The following is a 13,952-nucleotide window of genomic DNA, read 5'->3' on the forward strand; positions in this document are numbered from 1 at the left end:
ATTGTTTAGAAACATTCTCGAAGCTGTATACAATTTTTAGAAACAATAAGAATCCGTTTGATAACATTTCCTGTTTCTCCTTTATAATTTTCTTAAGAATTCTAAGCATTTTACCACTGACTTTGTTTTTTGTTTTTTTTTTTTTTTTTGGAACATTCCCACAATTGTATAAAAATTTTAAAAACAACCAAAACGAGTTTCCTCATTGTTGTTTCTATTTCTAATTTGTTCCAAAATATAAATGAAAATATTGTTTTATCACATTTAAATTCTTGGAGGTTGAAACCATACATTATATTTGTATTCATTAAAAATAAAAAGGCAAAACATAAAATAAAATTATTATTTTATCATTATTGAATTGAATTGATGAGTGTTGGAGTGACACAATTTTGTTTGTTATTAAAAATTAAGAAATAGAAACAACAAATAAAAACGATACTTAAAATACCCAAAATAAATCAAATCCTAAGTAACAAACCAAAACCAAAATAGTATTTATGTTTTAAAAAGAATAAAAAGAAAACCAAATATTATTTTGAACTTTATTATTAACATCCATAAAACGCAAAATTTAACCTCGAAAGTCATAATCTTAAAAGGGAAATAATAACAGTGCAGCAACAATTTGACAGCTCAGAAAAATAGGTAACCCGTGGCTCCTGAAATTACCGTACACAATGCTTCATGATCTAGAAAAATCTAAAATATAATGATATAATTAAAAAGGGGAAAAAAAAAACCCTCGAGGTTGGCCACACTACAATAATTACATGAAAATGTAGGGTCCAGGGTGCGATAAGGCAGAAATGATGTCCTTATAATGCAAATAAAAAAAAGGGGGAAAATAGCCTTATCATGGTAAAAGCGAAATTACCGAACGCCCCCTATGACGTCGTTTTGTCTATTAGCAAAAGCAGAGGCCCCTATCAGCTATCACTTCGCTTCCCTTCCAATTCGCACCACTTATCTTATTGGGTTGCCCCTATCAATCCTTTTATCAATTTCAAAAAACCTTTTTTAAAACGCATTTTCATAATTATTGGTAAATTTAAAAATTTTAAAAATTATAAATCCTTTTCCTTTTTGATTTCTGTTTTTTAATTTTCCAATTTGCTTTCGGAGGGGAGAGCGCACGTGGTGTCCGCCTGTCACGGGCGCCTATATATATATCGCCTTTCATCCCTCCCTTCCACTCCAGTAACAGTTTTCTTCCCCTTTTTCCCTCTTCGATACGGTTTCTCCAGATCAGATTTGTCCCCCTTTCGATTTCGTGAAGAAGCCCTAGATTGGGGAGCGGGCATCGGCTTCTCTCGGTTTGATTTTCTCTCATTCCTTTAGATTGTTTATTGTGGTCTAGATTGGGAGAAGGGGAAGAATCAGAGAGGCGGAGAGAGTGTGATCCATCGGGGTGGACGAGAAACAGAGGAGGCAGGGCGCCTGAGATCTTTGCTGTATGTCAGTGGATTGTGTTGAGACTTACTGTTGTAGAATTGGCGAGCTTAAGAATCCATTGCAATGGCCCCAGCTACGAAAAAAGCGACGTTTTCAAGTGATCTTTGCTGCCATGCGGGTGGTGCCGGTTCTACTTCCGTTCCTCGAGAGGCCGCCCCTGTTGTTGCTTCCGCCAATGCCGTCCAAGATTGGAGTCTGTCCTCCAACGATCGCCGTACTAAGAAAGTTGCCATGCCGTCGTTGATTCGTCCCGTCGATGCGATTCCTGAACCTTCCACAAATGCTTCTACCAAAGGCACTTTCCCTTTCCTTCTCTCTCTCTGTTTTTTTTTTTTGTTTGCCCTCCCTCCCCTTTCACGCTTATCTTATTAATATCAATGACCTGGAATCTTGACATAAAGCTGTGCTTGATATTGACGTAATACGACTGTGATTTATCATATTGTTTTTTCCTGGGGGCCGAAATTCAGATTTCTGACATGTATTTGTCGTTTTAAGTTTCGTAACATACATTGATTTACTGTGAGTCTATGATTTATCTGTCGGTTTATGGATCGTTTGGTTTGTATGTTATTATTAGGTCACTTGGGAAAGAGGGAGAGAGAAAGAGAGAGTGGAATTTTGCATTATCCGTTTCTCCGACTTGGGGGCAATAGTTACCACTCACTTACTACCTCATCATACATCGTTTAAAATGTTTTGATCTTTACCACCACCAATGGGCCCTTGCCCTTCAACTACTTTTCACTTGTTGTTTTAAATGCACGAGCTTTTTGAAAGTCAATTATGCAGGCGGCTTTTGGAAGTAAGAATTGAGCTAGGGAAGATAAAGTTGGATTGGTTGAACCTGACAATTTAGTAGTCTTTTGTTTATTCTTTTATTTTTCCATCCCTCCAACCATATTGTATTCTAGAAGCTACTGTTTATTTTCGCCACTTCCTTGTGCTCCTACTTTTTTTTTTCCCACATTCTTCTCCAGTTCATCCTACTATCGATAAATTACAACACAACCTACCAGATTCTTTTTATTTGCTCCATTTGATAGGACGGAGTTGATTTCACTCATACTTGCTCTCTATATTTTCTTTTCTGTCGCTTTATTATATAATCTTTATGCTCCTCTTTCATCATTGATACTGATCTAAACTAAAGGTATAGTAGATGATTGATGTTAGTATTTTTCATAAATTTAGTCATGATTTCTTTTGTTGACCTTTTTTTGTTTTTTTGTAACAAAGGATGATACAAGCGTTTCTTCTAGATGATTTCTCATGCATTGCTATTTAATTGTTTGAACAGGTGTTCCCCCAATGTTGAGGGCACAATCAAGACATCCTCTGGATCCGCTATCAGCTGCTGAAATCTCTGTTGCTGTGGCCACTGTCAGGGCAGCTGGAGCCACGCCTGAGGTTGTTACTGCTACTATGCTAACACTTCTTTAAGTTATTGAATTTGGATGATTGGTTCAGGAATATGTATGGTACTACATGTTCGTGATTTTTTATGAGCTATTTTCATTATTGTAGGTCAGAGATAGCATGCGTTTTATTGAAGTGGTGTTACTGGAACCAGAAAAACATGTTGTTGCATTGGCAGATGCATATTTTTTCCCACCATTCCAACCATCTTTGCTTCCCAAGACTAAGGGAGGACCCTTTATTCCCACAAAGCTCCCTCCAAGAAGGGCAAGGATTGTTGTTTACAATAAGAAGTCAAACGAGACAAGCATATGGATTGTTGAGCTGTCGGAGGTTCATGCAGTAACACGTGGTGGACATCACAGGGGAAAAGTTATATCTTCTACAGTTGTTCCTGAGGTTCAGCCTCCCATGGTATGTTCTTGCCTCTGTTATTCCTTGTACTATTTTCTCTTTGGGATTCTATGGCCTGTATAGATTCTTGCTTCTATTTTCTATTCTCTTTGACGCTTTTTTATTGAATTTTTTATAATAAGGGATCAGATTAGTACTGTAGTATCTTATTATTATTCCAACCAACTTTTTCTGGTCTCTTAAATTGAACGAAAAATACCTGTAGGGCTCTGTTTGTGGTGAAAAAGCGTAAGGATTAGGAAACGATGAATAACTTTTCAAATACAAATAATATTGACTGAGTAACTTTTCAATTACAAATGATACTGAATTTCTTGAACTTTAAACTAACTTGCTCATTCCATCATATCTTAGGATGCTGAAGAATATGCAGAATGTGAGGCTATTGTTAAAGAATATCCTCCATTCATAGAGGCTATGAAGAAGAGGGGTATTGAAGATATGGATTTGGTTATGGTTGATCCTTGGTAAGTTATATCTATGGTGTTCATAATTTGTATGCGCTACAGTTCATCAAGTTCCTTAACTTTTTTTTTTCTGCCTAGTATAATTAGTCTCTCTTTGCTGCAGGTGTGTTGGATATCACAGTGATGTAGATGCTCCTGGTCGAAGACTTGCTAAACCTCTTATATTCTGTAGAACTGAAAGTGACTGTCCAATGGAAAATGGTTATGCTCGCCCAGTTGAGGGCATACATGTCCTTGTCGATATGCAAAACATGGTGGTTATAGAATTTGAAGACCGCAAACTTGTTCCACTACCTCCTGCTGACCCATTGAGAAACTACACTTCAGGTGAAACAAGGGGTGGTGTTGATCGTAGTGATGTGAAACCCATACAAATAGTTCAGCCTGAAGGCCCGAGCTTTCGTGTCAATGGCTACTATGTTGAATGGCAAAAGGTTGTGGTCATAATTTTTTTAAAAGAATTTAGAATTCAATTTTGCTCGGTTCATAATTTGACTAAAATTTCTTTGGTCTTTTCTTTCCTATTGACAGTGGAATTTTCGCATTGGCTTCACTCCCAGGGAGGGTTTGGTTATATACTCTGTAGCTTATGTTGATGGCAGTAGAGGACGAAGGCCAGTGGCACATCGATTAAGTTTTGTGGAAATGGTCGTACCCTATGGAGATCCAAATGATCCACATTATAGAAAGAATGCTTTTGATGCAGGAGAGGATGGACTTGGGAAGAATGCACATTCTCTGAAGAAGGTTTGATTGTTTTGCTCACTAGTCATATCATATGATCATTAGCATTTGTAGTTATCTCCCTGATCGAATCCTAATTAACTGTTAATAAATCATTGTCACAGGGATGTGATTGTCTGGGTTACATAAAGTATTTTGATGCTCACTTTACAAATTTCACGGGTGGCGTTGAAACAATTGAAAATTGTGTTTGCATGCACGAGGAGGATCATGGAATTCTGTGGAAGCATCAAGACTGGAGGACTGGGTTGGCAGAAGTTAGAAGATCTAGGCGTCTGACAGTGTCCTTTATTTGTACTGTGGCTAATTATGAGTATGGATTCTTCTGGCACTTCTATCAGGCAAGTCAAAGATACCTTTCTCTTTTGGACTGGTTCTCTGGTTGAATTTCACTTTGCCCTTATGGGAGTTGGTTGGTCTGTTTTTTAGTGTGTGTGTGGACAGATAACAAAATTCTACAAGAAAAAAAATTCCAGGTGATGAGGTGTCAAAACTGGGAGGATCAAATTCAAAGTTAATTAACAGAATTTCCTCCCAGTAGCATAAACAATAAAAATCATAATCACAACAGAGGGAGAGAGAATGATTCCATAAATGGAAAATGTCGCACACTTTCTCTCTTGAAGTATTCGTTTGAAGTCTAGGATTTCATTCTTTAATAGAACTCTTGTAGAGGATGACATCGGTTATATGTTTGAAAAGATTGCCTATGATGTGATGCTCATGACCATTGAAATACAGAATCGGGAAACACCCCACAATTTAACCTTCTTGGGGCATGAAACTTGCCTGATAGCTTTTAGAATGTACTAAATTGTTTCTAGTAGAATTATATGCATAGGGATTATGTTCTTTGTGATTCCAGATGCTACGCAATAATATATTGTACACAGTTTCTACTTCTAATCGCTTGATTTTCTCTCAACCAACTTACGTTTCTTAATTCTTTCCAATAGTGGAGGTTTGTTGATATGAAGTGTTGTTGCAGGATGGAAAAATTGAAGCTGAAGTCAAATTGACTGGAATTCTCAGCCTAGGAGCGTTGCAGCCTGGTGAATATAGAAAGTATGGCACAATGATTGCACCGGGTTTATATGCACCAGTGCATCAACATTTTTTTGTTGCTCGTATGGACATGGCTGTTGATTGCAAGCCTGGTGAGGCTTTCAACCAGGTGCGTCTTTAATGTTTTGGTAATATTTTGTATTGTTGTCAGGATATTAATTTTGATTGGCAATTGGCATGAGTTAAAACCATACTGTGAACAGTGGAAGTTACTGACTGTAACCCTGTATCTTTTTCTACCATGGTTTCCAAAATTATCAAACAATTATATTGATACGCTCAATGGTAAAAAGGCATCAATGGCTTATGGATCCAGTCGTTCAAGTCAGCGTCTTATTAGTTTTATATCAAATAATGAAGGATGAAATGTTAACTTTCTGTTTAGAAAAATGAGTTACATCATGTAATTTTTCAATTGTACTTACAACACAAGCATTCTTAGCTTGGAGTTTGCTTCTAAAGACATGCTTATACATAGCTGATTTCACTACATTGGTCATTAATCTTCTTCAATTAAGATTTGCCCACTTAACATGCTCGTAGGTTGTTGAGGTGAATTTGAAAGTTGAAGGACCTGGGGAGAACAATGTTCACAACAATGCTTTCTACGCTGAAGAGACATTGCTAAAGTCTGAACTGCAAGCCATGCGTGATTGTAGTCCTTTGACTGCTCGCCATTGGATTGTAAGTAACATTCTTTAGCTGGCTCAATGCTTGTCGTTCCTACTTCTAGGCTGTTTGATCTCGATTTCATGACAATTTATACTTTTGGAAACCAGGCATAGGCAACAATTTCTTTCCAATTTTACATATTATTCTTTCACTTTCTTAGCTTTACAGTTAATGATGAAAAAATGCATCTTCTAAACGGTTGAAGACACCTTTGGGTTTATTGAACATTTTCTAAAAAAAGTAGTTATATGAAACTCTAGATTTTGTACTTGCCAAATAAATAAACATAGTTAGATATTATTAATTTATTTTATTTTAAGATTTTAATATTTTCCAAAGCAACTTCACCATAATAATTATTATTTTGTTGCAAGAAATGTATTTTGGGTTTCTTTTTGTTTCTTTATATGCAAGTGTTGGATAATTCTTGCATGTTACTATTGATATATTTTCCAAGGATACTTTGAGTTTGTCATATATAATTTATTCAAAGATGATTTACAATATTTCTTTCTTATCGTTGTGATTGAGTAAATGTTAACGATCAAAATTGGTTCCATGGTTCCAGGTGCGTAATACTAGAGCTGTTAATCGAACTGGACAGTTAACAGGGTTCAAGCTATTACCTGGTTCAAATTGTTTGCCTTTAGCTGGTTCAGAGGCCAAGTTTCTTAGAAGAGCTTCTTTCTTGAAGCATAATCTTTGGGTGACTCAATATTCACGTGATGAAATGTTTCCTGGAGGGGAATTCCCTAATCAGAATCCACGTGTCGGTGAAGGATTGTCTACATGGGTCAAGCAGGATCGACCTTTAGAGGAAACTGATATAGTCCTTTGGTTCGTTTCCTTTCTTCTTCTGTTTGTACATTTGATTTATTTGCTCGCCTACTCATTTAGAATATTCTGTGCAAGTTTTTCCACGTTCCCCATCCTTGTTTTGGCATTCATCCCTTTATATTTAGCACATTTATTTTCACCTGCAAGGTATTATTGTATTATGTCATATGATGTTATCAGAAATCACTACTCTGTTGTAGAAGTAGAACAGAGAAGTTGTCTCCTGATTTGGTTGGGGGCTCAATTCTCTGTGGGAATTTCAAAACTGTTTGTTTACTTTGTCAATTTTTTTTTTAGCCTGAACTTTAAAAGAATCGTGTTGTTTTTTTGGAGATATAGGTTGTATGATGCCTACTGATTTAACTCTGCTTTTTGATAGTAACCAGAACATCTTTTTCCTATGTGACAGGTATGTATTTGGCATCACGCATGTTCCTCGGTTGGAAGACTGGCCTGTTATGCCGGTGGATCGCATCGGCTTTACCCTCATGGTAGTACTTACTCACTCACTAGTATAATCCCTTGATTTATGAGACTCTAGGACTTTATGATTCCTTTTAAACATCCTCTCTCTCTCTCGGTTGTTACTGATCTTCTCTCTTGTAATGTGTGTGTATGCAGCCTCATGGGTTCTTCAACTGTTCTCCTGCTGTTGATGTCCCCCCCAGTGCTTGTGAATTAGATTCAAAAGATTCCGATGCTAAAGAAAATGTGGTGTCTAAACCAATTCAGACCCCGATTATATCGAAGCTTTGAAGTATGCTACATCGCTTTACAGACTTCAAATTTATGTTTGCTTTTCGTCTCTTAGTCAAGTGGATTGTATTCCCTTGTTTATAAACCCCGAACTCGTTTTTCTTTTCAGTAGTACGATTTTCTAGTTTGCTACACGCTTTGAATGTTACAATGTGCATATTTATGATTTTCACAATAAATCGTATCTACACAGTTCTTTTTCTTTGTTTCTTTTTTAATTAAATATGTTGACTAGCCTTTTTCTTCCGCTGTTGTGGATTCTTTACATCCTTTTCTTTGCGTAGAAAAATGGTAAGCAGTGACGTTGGAAAACTTTGTGTTCTTTTATGGCGGCAGGCAAAACATTCGTCTGCTTATTTTCTCTGCTTCCATAAAACCATACAAGGAATATCCTTGACAGATTGGTATGAAGATTTTCTTGAGTAAATTAAATGGACAGCCTCTCTGTAAAATGCTTTTCTTTGATCTCCATGATTGTTCAAACAAAGTCACCCCTTTGCTTTCCAACTAAAGTCAATCCTCATCACAGAACGCTGCAGCCAACTTTTCTACAACTTTGCAATTTACTTTTCATTCGAGTAGTGAATTTGAACAATCCACACCATCATTATATTCATCGCGTAATCAGTGGCTCCTTGATTAGAGCAATTTGTTTGATGGACCATTGATTTGAAAGTCCCAAGTCCTTGAGAGGCTTTGTTATGAATCTTAAATTTGTAGGAAAATTCATTGAAATCTCGATTATGTAGAGCTTAAAACTTGGCAGAAAAAGCCAAGGGGTTTCTAAAAGTTAAGGACAGCATCACTGTTTTAGTCACTGTCAAAGCAGAGCGCACCCTCTTTTATTGGCTTTCCTTACTGAGTGAATTGTTGTCGGCACAGTTAATTTATTTCCAAAAACTTTGCATTGTGGTGAAGGATGGATGAATTTGACCAAAATGGCACAGACTGAGAGGCTTTTTGTTTACACTTTTGGCAGTCTCTCTTCCACTTTTTCATCATGGAAGGAAGGGGCCTCTGAACCTCATCCCGTTACTGCCTTCAACAATTATTCGTAAAATGGAATTAGCAGAGAAAGGAAAGAGCAGAGGAATGATACATGATTCCCATACATAATAATCATTTTTTGCTTGTAATTTTATATTTCAGTTGACCTTAAAAAAAAGAAAAAAAAAACATCAATCATTCATGTGACGTAGAAAAAGTTGTCTTTTTTTTTTCTTTGAAAGAGGGGTCGGTTTGATTTGATTGGTTATTATTGAAAAGAACAATTAGCAGTTCCATCTTGTCCAACCCAAATTGTACCTGTGTTTGCACTTTTTGAGCTGGTTTTTTCTTCTTTCTTCTCATCCTATTTTTCCTTCTTCATTCAACGAACCACCACCCATCATAATTCTCCAGCCTTTGGACATTAATTAGACATGGCAGTTTCTGTAAAACATCAAGATTATGAGTAGAATTAGTTATCTCTTATCTAATTAAAGGGGTGTTGAATGAGGAGTATTACGGAGTTTTTAGCTAATCATTTGGACTAAAATATAGAAAATTCTTTAACAACATTCACAAGATAAGCCATACCCAATAATGATGCAACAAAGTCATGTCGAAATTTGGTGAAGAAAATGATAGTGTTCATCAGAGTGAATGAATTATTGCTGGGTGTAATAAATGGGTATTGTTATGAATTCAAGCAGAAGTTTTTAATAACTGTGGTCCTCAGAGGTGACAACTCCACTCCTTCCTTACCATCCTTAACTCACAAGTACTAAACAAGGATGTGAGTAGACCTTTCGATTGAAGTTGTTCCTAAGATGGGTCGAGCTAAAAAAATTGCACCTATACAATAGATCCGCATGAAGTTCGTTATTAGGTCTCTTCTCTTATTTACCTAAGGAGTCTCTCCAACTTGATTTGGGGAACTAACTCAATCGAGTTTAGTTGGGTCTGGTCTAATTAGGTGGTCTTATCTGATTTGGTACCTGGAAAAATTGACATTTTGGAAGTGAGAGTTTAGAAACGATGGAAAAAGGAAGAAAAACAGAACTATAATGGGGATTTTGAACTCAAAATCAACCTCTGTGAAGAGCTTTGTAGTTTAGCTTTGGATTTCAACCTTCATAACTCCAACTGAAAGTCTGAAGCTTTGGTTTGAAACTGGCTCAGAGACACATAAAACGCAGTCAGGAAACAGTCAGGAAAAGTTGAGTTTTCTGGTCCTCTCACTGCCATGGAATTTCTGGTTTTTCCTGCAGGCTTTGAACAAACTTTCACCTTGATTCTCTCTCTTACTTTTACTAAGTAGCTGTCTGCAGTGTACCCAGAAATCAAATTGAAACGTACAGCAGAATCTCTCTCTCTCTCTCTCTCCAATAATGGATTATTGTAGAAGCCAATCATACTCAGTATTAGACTTTTGGTGGGGGCTCAGAATTCATGGCCATGGAGGTTCCAGAACGTGTATTTTTTCTAAAATAAAAAACGTTTATAACCCATTATCTCTTATATTATAGCCCTGGATAAGGTCATATCTTTCTTTGCCAGCGATTCATATATTTCAAGATATGAGAAACTAAGCCAAACCCACCAAATGATTCTGTTTTTCCATTTGATGGGTTATGAAATGATCATCAGTTATTCAATTATGATGATTTTTGGACTAATTTCATATATTACAACAATAGAAAAGGGGGAAAAATCAGGATCACAAGAACTATATATTTTAGTTTGCACTCAATCACATCATTTCACTGTTCCCATAACGATTACAGAAAAAGAGTGAAATGACACATTGAACATCAACAACAAAAAAGTAGTGGCTGTGTATTTTGAAATCTGGATGGAGAAGACAAGTGATAAAAGCAAATACCTTCATTTCAAGCCTGTCTATGAAACCCTCTTTCACTATCAACAATCTGGGTGTTAATTTCTTCAAAGTGAAAAAAAAAAAAAGAAAACTGAAAATAAGAACAGAAGCCAAAGAAATTTGCTTTTTTCCCCCTCTTTTTTTGGGATAAAAATAACCACAAGGAGGAAGAATTTACTAATTTACAGTTCATATGTGATGGAAGACGCCAAAACTTCCTCCTGTTACATTTTCTGACATTGACATTAACGGATAGCTCCCAAAACTTGCTGAGTTATTTTGAGTTTGAATAATCTTGGTTTCTTCCCCTGAACTTCCCTTGAATTCCAAGTTTTTCACTTCATTTGTCTGAAACTGAAACAAATTCTCGAGTTTATTCTCACCTTCCCATGAAAATCCTCCATTATTTTCCCCTGGATTGTTCACATGGTACCCAGAATAATTACTCACCACCGAACTATTGCTGGAGCTCTCCTTCACCTCGTTAATGAAGAAGGAGCTCAACCCAGAAGCTGAGTTTTCAGAAAAATCTGTTCTTGACATGTTCCCATGTTCAGAACTTGAATAACTCGGCAACCCAAAACTTGAATTTGAGTAGAAATAGTTGTGGTCGCATGATCTGGTAGTATTGGGCTGGTATTGAGTTGCTGCAAATTGGGAATTATTGTACTCACCACCCATGTAGGAGACAGAGTCAAATTCAATCTTGTTAACAAAATGCTGCGCTGAATCCTCTGTTTGCTTGTAATAATGATTCGAATCAGTAAGAAATGAAGCTTCTGAAGAAATGGTGATATTGGAAATATCCCCCTGGAGATGATGAGCCACTTTCACTCGTTGCTTCTCTGTATAGCTCTTCTTATGGTCATTCATGGCTTCCATATTCTCCTCCAATGGCTTGTGGGTTGCTGGGTCGATTCCTTGCTTCATCAGCTTCTTCTTTAAAGACGAATTCCAAAAGTTTTTAATCTCATTGTCTGTTCTTCCTGGTAATTGGGCTGCAATTTGAGCCCACCTGCCAAAAAAAAAAGGTTCAAAAACAGAGGAAAAAACAGAGTCCCATCTTCCCCATTTTAGTATCTGAATTCAAATTTCACCTGTTGCCCAGAACTTGATGAAGACTGATGATGAGATCCTCCTCTTGCTGCGAGAACATCCCTCTCTTCAAATCAGGCCTCAAGTAATTTATCCATCTCAACCTGCAACTTTTCCCACACCTCTCCAACCCTGCAACAATCAATCAAACAGTAAGAAGAAGGGAAAAAAAAGGACCAAGACCCAAAAATTCTCCATCATTTCAACTCTTTTTGAGAAAACTTTAAAAGGGTTGACGAGGAGGAGGAGGACGACGACGAAGAAGAAGAAGAAGAAAGGTACCGGCGAGCTTCGGAACGGAGCTCCAGCAGCCGACGCCGAAAGTTGTAATGTAATTGAAGAGCTTCTCATCTTCCTCAGGGGACCAGAGGCCTTTGCGGAGTTTAGGCTTCAAGCAACAAGAATTGCGTCCCATCAAAACCAAAACAAAAGAACAGAACACAAAGAAAATGGTAGGCGCAGGCAGAAGCAGAGGAGGGGCAATTGCAAGTAGTGGCAGTGGCAGTGGCAGTGGCAGTGTGTTTAATTGGTTAAGTTAAGGCTTAAGACAGCCACAGGGGATGGAAATTGAATTGGAATTTTATGTATTTCTTTGGTTTCTCTTATATGTTTTTGGAAACAGGGAGTTCCCCAAATCACTCAACAGTAATCTTCATCATCTAACGTTAAAAAATCATACTTAGAATTTAAGTTAGAGAGAGAGAGAGAGAGAGAAACAGAGAGAAAAAGGAAGAAAAGGCAATCAAGTGGGCTTTACGCAAATCCTCCACACTTGGTTTGGTTTCTAAGATACCTTTTTCATCTTCATGTTTTTGCCTTAACTAATTAATTTATTAAACCCTTCATTCTTCTCCAATTACACCAACTCTTAATCTTTCTTAATCCCTTCCACGCAGCTCAAATGATTAGATATTAGTGTTGGATTACTGGGAGAGACGTCACTTTTTCATTAATAATTGACGCGCGAAGTAGAATTTTAGTTCATTTATGTCGTAGAATTTAAAATGGAAAGAAAAAAAAATTAGAAACTTAATTAGGTGGTTAAGTTTTAGGTTAGATTATTATATATGACGCCCTTGCCTATAAATTTGATTTCAATTGTACCCTTGTTACTTTAAATATGCTTGGTCGTTTTAATCATGAACCTTTTAGGCTATCTATTCAAACACACAGTTAACTTTTGACCTAAAGCTAAGTTTTAGCTTATGTGTTTAGAATTCGAGAAAAAAGAATGAAAAATAGTACAAGGGAGCATTATTTTGTTTGTTTTTCCAATACTAAAAATTAAGGTCTCTCTCACAACTAATAAACAAACATTAGAGCTGAGACTCTTGAAGAATTAGAATTAGGGTTTGATAATAACAATTTAATCGAATACAATTATAATATCGTAGACAAATGTCAATCTTACAACTAATATTACAGTTTAAGGACATTTTATGTAATTTAGCCCAATTGTATTGAATAACTGATATTAATAAGCTATATTTTATTTGTTAATAGAAATCAAATACATAAAAGGAAGAAGCCGCTTTCTCTAGGTGGTTGAGTAGCGTTCTTGAAAATAAATGTCTATTATTCATAAATTGGTCTATATTAATCTTTCTTGTGTTAGTTTTCAATTAATGAATATAAATTAATGAACAAGTAGTTATTACCACATGCGGTAGAAACGGATTTGGTTCTTATTTATAATAATAATACTAATAAATATTTAAAGTCTAACCACTAAAAATTTTAGAAGTGTCACACATGTTTCCTTTTCTTGAAAACATATGTATCAAATTTAAAGAAAATTAAATAGGGATGAGACTTCAAAAAATAAAATAGAACTTAAAAATCAATATGTTGTGATTAGAATAAGAAAATGTTGTTTTCTCCTCTCTCTTTCTTAATTAGTAGTTCCTATCATGACCAGCCGACATGTCGTCCAAGAGTCAAAAAAATTGAAATAGCAAAAGGGTCGTCTATGCTTGCCAGCTAATATTAGCAGTGGAAAATGGTTTCAAAACACGTTTTTTTGTTTAAATTATTTCTTTTATTTTTTTAAATAAATTTAAGTATCAATTATGGTGTGGAGCCAGCCGACACTGTTACATTAAGCAACCATCGGCCCACCCCTTCTATATTTTTCAGTTTGACTTCTAAGTTCTAACATAACATAA

At 36.2% G+C, this 13,952-nt stretch overlaps 2 protein-coding genes across 3 annotated transcripts; one reads left to right on the forward strand and one right to left on the reverse strand.

Moving 5' to 3' along the window:
• The first annotated feature begins 1,181 nt into the window (after positions 1-1,181).
• Positions 1,182-8,031, forward strand: LOC111006817 (Copper amine oxidase family protein). 2 transcript variants are annotated; one of them, XM_022278894.2, is made up of 12 exons: positions 1,182-1,750; positions 2,756-2,865; positions 2,983-3,288; positions 3,643-3,755; positions 3,859-4,189; positions 4,287-4,502; positions 4,604-4,840; positions 5,488-5,673; positions 6,108-6,248; positions 6,805-7,073; positions 7,483-7,564; positions 7,695-8,031. In XM_022278894.2, the coding sequence occupies exons 1-12, from the start codon at positions 1,519-1,521 to the stop codon at positions 7,827-7,829; spliced, it is 2,358 nt and encodes a 785-aa protein (XP_022134586.1). In that variant the 5' UTR covers positions 1,182-1,518; the 3' UTR covers positions 7,830-8,031. The 2 variants fall into 2 exon arrangements, with proteins under 2 accessions (XP_022134586.1, XP_022134587.1); XM_022278895.2 differs by lacking the exon at positions 1,182-1,750 and adding an exon at positions 2,450-2,608.
• A 2,648-nt stretch (positions 8,032-10,679) lies between these two features.
• LOC111006818 (uncharacterized) lies at positions 10,680-12,547 on the reverse strand. Its single transcript, XM_022278897.2, has 3 exons — positions 12,070-12,547; positions 11,790-11,919; positions 10,680-11,707 (listed from the first exon to the last, which is right to left on the reverse strand). The coding sequence occupies exons 1-3, from the start codon at positions 12,200-12,202 to the stop codon at positions 10,882-10,884; spliced, it is 1,089 nt and encodes a 362-aa protein (XP_022134589.1). The 5' UTR covers positions 12,203-12,547; the 3' UTR covers positions 10,680-10,881.
• Positions 12,548-13,952: the final 1,405 nt, after the last annotated feature.

Source organism: Momordica charantia, assembly GCF_013281855.1.
Source record: "Momordica charantia cultivar OHB3-1 chromosome 6 unlocalized genomic scaffold, Mcharantia_2.0 BLBB01000006.1, whole genome shotgun sequence".
NCBI lineage: Eukaryota > Viridiplantae > Streptophyta > Magnoliopsida > Cucurbitales > Cucurbitaceae > Momordica > Momordica charantia.

What these genes read in the sequence shown, in the direction of transcription:
- LOC111006817 (XM_022278894.2), top strand. Translation starts at nt 1,519, where the DNA reads ATGGCCCCAGCTACGAAAAAAGCGACGTTTTCAAGTGATCTTTGCTGC. An exon ending in CAGCTGGAGCCACGCCTGAG is followed by an intron (nt 2,866 to 2,982) that starts GTTGTTACTGCT and finishes TCATTATTGTAG; the next exon opens with GTCAGAGATAGCATGCGTTT. An exon ending in CTGGTGAGGCTTTCAACCAG is followed by an intron (nt 5,674 to 6,107) that starts GTGCGTCTTTAA and finishes ACATGCTCGTAG; the next exon opens with GTTGTTGAGGTGAATTTGAA.
- LOC111006818 (XM_022278897.2), bottom strand. Translation starts at nt 12,202, where the DNA reads ATGGGACGCAATTCTTGTTGCTTGAAGCCTAAACTCCGCAAAGGCCTC. An exon ending in CTCCGTTCCGAAGCTCGCCG is followed by an intron (nt 11,920 to 12,069) that starts GTACCTTTCTTC and finishes TGATTGTTGCAG; the next exon opens with GGTTGGAGAGGTGTGGGAAA. An exon ending in CATCAAGTTCTGGGCAACAG is followed by an intron (nt 11,708 to 11,789) that starts GTGAAATTTGAA and finishes TTTTTTTGGCAG; the next exon opens with GTGGGCTCAAATTGCAGCCC.